The sequence below is a fragment of the Rhizoctonia solani genome, chromosome 3 (assembly GCF_016906535.1).
Source record: "Rhizoctonia solani chromosome 3, complete sequence".
NCBI classification, from domain to species: Eukaryota; Fungi; Basidiomycota; class Agaricomycetes; order Cantharellales; family Ceratobasidiaceae; genus Rhizoctonia; species Rhizoctonia solani.
Window position 1 is genome coordinate 2,864,631 of NC_057372.1, and position 6,925 is coordinate 2,871,555.

The window sequence follows — 6,925 nt, forward strand, 5'->3', positions numbered from 1 at the left end:
CTAACTGACTGTGGAGCCACGCTTTTTGATGGCGCTTAGGTTGCTTTTATCAGTAAATCCCCATTTTCTCCTTTTCTCGGACAGATTTGACGATTCTGAGAACGGACATCTCTGCGCGTCGAGCCTTTACATCTGTATATACATTTTGTTTTATCCCATTTGGCTTTGTTTTGGCTGCGCACTCCTTTGATTGCGACCGCTTAGCTCAGCATACGAGAGAAACTCGGTGGCAGTCCATGCGCGCAAGCTTACTAACATAGTCCGGGGGCCTACTGACCGACTGAAATTATGTTCCAAGTTGAAAGAGCGATTGAAAATAAGAATTTAATTGTTTGTTGTATGTACATAGTTAGGAGCAATCTCGTCGTACGGAATATGTGCTGGGGTCTCTCGGTGATGTTTGAATATCGTTGTAGCCCACGCAGCAGCTTGGGACCTGTCCATACCATGGTCATATCCATCGGCAAAACGTTGAGAACGAGCAGCGAACCTAATGAAAAAGTGAACAACCAACTAAAGTAGAGTTATAAGGTGGCATACTTGCGCATTGATAAAATTGGGGGTGATTCTAATGCCTTTAGTGCGTTCTCCTTCAACTTTTTTGAGCTACTATTAGGGGGATTATCTCGATAGTCTCTTTTTGCGTATCCCCAGACTTGCTCTATCATACTCAGCTCACAGTGGTACTTTGGGAGAAATACCACTTCAGTTCCCAGCTCTCGAGCAGCCTCTTGTAAGCCTGATTCACGATTATTGAAATCTGGCTGGTTCATCATTACCCGACGACAGCAACAGTCAGTCTTCCCTGGTTCACATCCCTTCGTGCAAACTGCGTTCAAATCGGCAAGATGACCGAGACCGCGCTCTCGAAGAATCCACGACATTCCCTTGAAACGATTGGGTTCGTTTGGGTCATAGAACTCCTGGGGTGAGCCGTCTGGGAGAAAACCATTCTTCATTCTCACAAACACGCGTTTGTCGTCCTTGTCCTTGTAGTAAGGCCAGTCCAGAAGCGGACCCTTGGGCATTCCATAAGCGGAAAGTGAGGAAAGCAAGCGTTTTGTGTGCGAAGGAGCATTGTCGTACACAAATATGTGAGTGAACTGGGGGAAGTGTTCGTTGACAATTTTGACAGCATCCTCTAGTTGAAGAATGACACGGTCGTTTGTAAACCATCCATCTTTGTCGCCCCCGGGAAACATTGTTACTCTCGCAGATTCACTAGATTCATTGTGAGTTTCAAGCAATACACATTCCACTGCAACTTACCCATTCGGTCCACGCAACCACCCAAACTCTGCACACACAAAGTCGGCCACCATTAAACTACACCCCTCTCCTTTCTTGTGTGGTACTGGGCTTTCTCCAACAAAGACCCATTGAACTTTACGACGATCGTTTGCGTAAAAAATTGTCTCGTCGTGAAACCACAAAATAATGGGTTTCTCGCCAGGTAGTAATTGCAATGGACGTGTAGGATCTTCAACACCATCCCGATTATAAATTATTTGCCGCCGCTCGATTTTCTTCAGGAAAGGTATGTATACCTTTTGCCGGTATTCAACTACATCTTGTCGTTCGTGACCGTCAAAGTATTGGCCCACAGGTTCAGATCGCCAAGAAAAACCAGCCCGAGAGAGCCAGCGTTGTGCTGTTCGAAGACTAATCTTTTTCTTGATGTCCAGTGTTTTCCGAACCTCTGGATCAGACAGAAAGTCCACCACATCCTGTGCACCCGCCAACTTCCCAGCTTTCTGTAAGTGAAGCCTGATTGCAGATGACACATCCTCATCCTCCAGTGTGGATACGTTCCACCAACCTCGGATATTCCCAGGTAAGTCACCATAATTGATGAGTCGACGGGTCCATTTACGGATTGTTTGGGCATATGTATCTCTTCGATTATGCATACGTGCTGCATCCTTGGATGCCTGAATAAATTTCTTTCCTTTTGGCTCAGCCTCAAGGAATTGGTTCAGACAGGCTTGTATTGCAGTGTATCGCTCAGCAGTGATCCGGTCCAGGTCTTTGTACTTGTATCCACCTGATGGAAGTTGGGTCCGGCGTGCAGAATCAAGTGTGGCAAGTGCTGTCTGCGCTTGGGCAACAGTTGGTGGGCGGTAATAACTAAGTTCCCATGGGAGTTCTCCACTGCTAGAGCCAGAGTCGGAATCTCCTTCAGAATCAGAAGAGTCAGAGTCAAAAGAATTGGGGGAATTGGGATAAGCTGGAGGATGATCCAGTTCGGAGCCACAGGGGTCAGGGGCTGCTCCAGTAAGTCATTTAATTTGCATAATCTGCTTAAAGAGCCAACCTATATAGACTACATCCACTCCTAGTCTGCAGAGTGATGTCTCAGAGTCATTGTACAAGTCCAGTGGCTTGAATACACTTTTGTTGTTGTTGTCTTCATTGTCAAAATGAGCTGTTTTTATACGTTTTTGCTACCATGATATCAAAATAAAATTCATAAGATCTATTTGACACACTTACATTGGCCCTGGCCTTTTCAAGAGCCTGTAATTGCTGCCTTTTTTTATTGCTGATAGTCATTGGGAAGTATGGTTGCTCACTCAATCTAGTTAGCGGTCCCCCGGACTGTGTTAGTAAGCTTGCGCGCATGGACTGCCACCGAGTTTCTCTCGTATGCTGAGCTAAGCGGTCGCAATCAAAGGAGTGCGCAGCCAAAACAAAGCCGAATGGGATAAAACAAAATGTATATACAGATGTAAAGGCTCGACGCGCAGAGATGTCCGTTCTCAGAATCGTCAAATCTGTCCGAGAAAAGGAGAAAATGGGGATTTACTGATAAAAGCGACCTAAGCGCCATCAAAAAGCGTGGCTCCACAGTCAGTTAGCGGTCAATGGATGACGCCTCCTTTAGTAGAAAATTATGTCATGCCAATGAAGGTCATGACATGAACTAATTACAAACATACAATATGCAAAACTATAACCAATAAGAACCCTGCTCTGCAGTTGGCCTTACTCATGCATACATGTCACTGACGTGTCATGATGACATCATAGGTGGAGGTGGCTACGTATGCTGATTAAGCATGGATGGGGACATGGCTTGGCGCTTTAGCATATGATATAAGCGCCAAGGTCATGTGATTGAAAATGTTGTCTGTTTGTCTTTGTTTAAATTTGAGAAAATTGAAATAAATTCCATGCTATTGATTGTGTCTACAACAGAGGTGACTGGTGAGCCATACAGAATTGGGTCAAAGTACCAGGCATGGCCCCAGAAAGTAATTTATCAAACCAGGACAGTAAAATATTATCAGGCATGTACATGTTGCTGTAAAGTGTAAGTGACTGGACCTGCAGTGCAATAGACTGACAAAAATCAGCCAACACGTCCTTGCCACCATATCCCTAATCAGCTGTTTTGATGTGCATGGTCAAAGGTAATGGATCAGATTGTGATGAGTAAAATTTTGCTCTCCCAAGAGAAGGACCATTTGGATTGAACATTTGGGGCCAGTCTATGTTGATGTGGGACCAGAAGTGAAGGAATGCCAAGGCTATGTTCTGCCAATGAGAGCATGTTGATAGCGCAGGAAGTTGGAGCTATAAAATATGTATATCTCAGCTTTGACTATGATGTAGCAAACTCTATATTTATGTACCTATAAAATATGTATATCTACAGGCACTGTGAGCAACATGAAAAAGATAAGAAATAACTACTATACCTCAGCTTTGACTATGATGTAGCAAACTGAGGTTTACATGAAAATTTCAGTGAGCATATATGCAAACATTACAAACAGATACAAACAAGTCATGTGAACTTGCATACATGATATCTAGTTATGAGACTGATTCTTCAACAGAGCAAACTTCTGGGACAGAGGTAGCACATGCCAATTTGTTATAACCCATATCTGGAAAGGTTATTACCATATATATCCACTGTCAAAGATATATATAGTATAGGTGATGCACAGTGATATATAATAATATATATTGCTGGGGGATGTTGCACTCCCCCCGCCCCCCTAGCTGTAGGCCAATGTTAATGCCTGCAGGTGAGGTCTGAATAATATATTATTATAGAAGAGATTATGTCATCCCCCCCCACCTCAAATCCGTAGTAGTTTAGTATAGTATTTGATAAAGGACTGGAGGGGGGGAGGTCATGTGACCCTGGTGGACTGTCAGTCTCTAAGTCATGAGCCCTTAGAGTAATGACAGTTCTGACTGCATATATGTGAGTATATGCGGCCTTCTAAAGACTGTGGAATATCCTATTAGTAGGTGGCTTGGTCAGGAGACATGCCAGCAAAGGCATGGGTCATGACACAATTCAGGCTCCATAAATCTCAGCAGACAATAATTTGTAGAACACCAAAAAACACAGTGAACCCCAAAAGTACAGAAAATCTGCATGATGTCCAGATTTTGCCAGACATCTGCACCTTGACAACACACAGGGGTGAGTTGAGGATGCGGATTCATGGAAAAACTGGTTGGATTTTGCTAACACTCTGCATATAATGCACAATTTTTTATGTTCAGAAAATCTGCACTTTTGGGGTCCACCATGAAATACAAGACATGATCTTGGAGGGGACAGTGCTAATGGGGACAAGTTCAGGACACTGATTACAGGCACAGAGCAGTGCAGCCTTGGCAGGTTTTGGCTTTTCTTTGAGAATGGAAAATTGGGAAAGCTTCAATAGTGCGCTATCTAAGAGTGCCTTTGATGGATTGCTCCTAGACCCAGATATGCAGCAGGTTGAAACAGAAGCACAAACCTTCACATATCAATCAATTACTGTGCTAAGTAGATCACTTGTTTCATTAAGTTTGTTAGATATCTCATTGTATCCCATGATTGTACTTGAGGTAGGATTTAATTGGACAGTAAAGTTTTAGCGCTAGGTTGGAATGGCCAAGTCAGCCTTTGGCTCTTCTTAGAACTGAAAGGAGAATGCTTGATAGGCAAGTGCTAATGCCTTTGGCCTTGGGCTCAGGATTGTTGGTCATGGTGTTGTGTTGTCACATGTCTTATGATGGTGTGGCCGTGGTGAATGAGCCTAACAGCAGCATAGTTTTCTCATCTAACCAACTGGGACGTCCTTGCTCATAAAAACACCAGAATATACTTTGGCCTTATAAATTTTATATTCAGATAGTAGGCTTCTTGATTACGGACCCACTACTCATAAAGCTATTTCTGTTTCAATCAACTTTTCTACAAGCTGGCATAGCCCAAAAAATCAAAGCTGATAGAGAAGCCAAAATAATCTAACAGTGTGTATGTGTAAGCAACCTTATTTTGTATTTGACGTTATAGGACTTACAATAACTAGAGGAAGTAAGCGTAGACCTGGGCTGACCTTTCCTACGGTTATACCAAAGATCAGTGATCCAAGGGTTCCTCCTACTAGCGCTGATCCTAAGTAAAATGACCAGTACTGGGTGTACAGTATAGGTTTCAAATGCAGGGGGAAGAGCACATACCAATTATGACGGAGATAACAATTTCCTTGAGACTTGGTGGCACCTGAGTTGATATGATAGACAAGATTCCCGGTGTGTTTGGCCTGCAAAACAGTTGATTGTCAACCACCTATTTGCAAGCAAGAATGCATGCATATAGTTACCCAAGGAAAAACCCGGCGACTGCAATAGAAACCCAATTTGAGGCCGTGGTGTTGAGCCCCCAGAGCAGACCAACTGCTCCTCCCATCAAGGCTAGTAAGACGTTATTGCCTATCCTTTCACGGACGTGTATGAATGGTAAGGAGAAGAATATGCGACCAGCAGTTAAACCTGAACATGGGCGTGAGGCTATGACAAATTGCCAGGTGCAAGACAGCACGCACCAGCCCAGAACACTGATAACTGGTATTGAGAGATGTTGGGAGCAGTCCCCTTGACATCAATGGGATACAAAGTCAGCCACTACGTTGTGGTCAGCACTTCTGATCGTAAAATAGTGGAGATCCTTACATTACTCAGAACGTCAACAATTGCATAGCTAAAGACAATCAAAGCCGCTCCAATCCTAAATTGTGTTGCTATAGTGAATAAAAGGCACAAATCTGCCAAGAAAGTAAGGCTGACCAAGTAACTGGCATACAAATGGCTAATCTAAGCCTTGCCCGCACATTCTTTTGTTTGGGTGCCTCCTTGTGATCAGGCGGGGTTGTGTAATTTTTGAAGATTAAATAGTGGAGAGCAATTGATAGCATCGTTATAGAGAATGGAAACCAGTAGTAGTGCTAAGCTCAAAAATCGTAAGAGTATAATTATTGGTTAATGCCTCCTAGACTCACCCTCCACGGAGTATCTGATTTAGTCAGAGCTCCAATAACAAATGGCAAAACCAACTGCAGAATTCAAATCTTTGCTGCTATAAATCATATTGATAGGTTTGACTCACTGCTCCCAGCTAAAAAGAGAACATTTAGATGCGGGTTTGCTGCTAAGAAAGTTGATAAGACACTTACCCCGGAGAACGCATACATGATGTTCATGAACCAATTGTCCTCAAACTTGGTGAAGCATGTGATTACTTATAACAATGATAAATAGAAAACTCTTACGTGAGAAACCACACTTGTCATGACCTTCATTGGCATGACATGATTTTATACTATTTTCTACCTTTTTTCCAAGATAGTTTCCTTTTCTGGTATATATTTATGACTCATCAAGATCACATGATATATTTGATATATGATGTGAAATTGAAAATGACTCACTATTTAGTACTGTTGTTTTTGATGTGGCTTTCTCCATGTATATAAGCCAGGTCAAGTCGCCGCTAAAACAGCAAGACTTGACCTCTTTGTCAATTCACCTGAGTTCTTACCTACCCATTGCCCTGCTCCCTTGTTGAGCCTAGTGCACTTTACTTAAGCATCACTCACCAGGCCTTTGTTGCCCTCTACCCTACATCATACCC

General features: G+C 43.1%; 2 protein-coding genes across 2 annotated transcripts; both read right to left on the reverse strand.

The window, feature by feature from the left end:
- Window positions 1-324: 324 nt before the first annotated feature.
- RhiXN_03325 (DDE superfamily endonuclease) lies at window positions 325-2,553 on the reverse strand (the record flags this gene model as incomplete). Its single annotated transcript, XM_043323142.1, has 5 exons — window positions 325-490; window positions 541-1,221; window positions 1,270-2,266; window positions 2,315-2,444; window positions 2,494-2,553. The coding sequence occupies 5 exons, from the start codon at window positions 2,551-2,553 to the stop codon at window positions 325-327; spliced, it is 2,034 nt and encodes a 677-aa protein (XP_043178638.1).
- Window positions 2,554-5,231: 2,678 nt separating this feature from the next.
- RhiXN_03326 (major facilitator superfamily transporter) lies at window positions 5,232-6,599 on the reverse strand (the record flags this gene model as incomplete). The annotated part of the gene is made up of 11 exons (XM_043323143.1): window positions 5,232-5,237; window positions 5,316-5,410; window positions 5,476-5,558; window positions 5,619-5,787; window positions 5,841-5,919; window positions 5,968-6,035; window positions 6,098-6,239; window positions 6,294-6,347; window positions 6,401-6,409; window positions 6,468-6,512; window positions 6,564-6,599. 11 exons carry the CDS (start codon window positions 6,597-6,599, stop codon window positions 5,232-5,234), a joined length of 786 nt encoding a protein of 261 aa, XP_043178639.1.
- Between the last annotated feature and the right edge of the window lie 326 nt (window positions 6,600-6,925).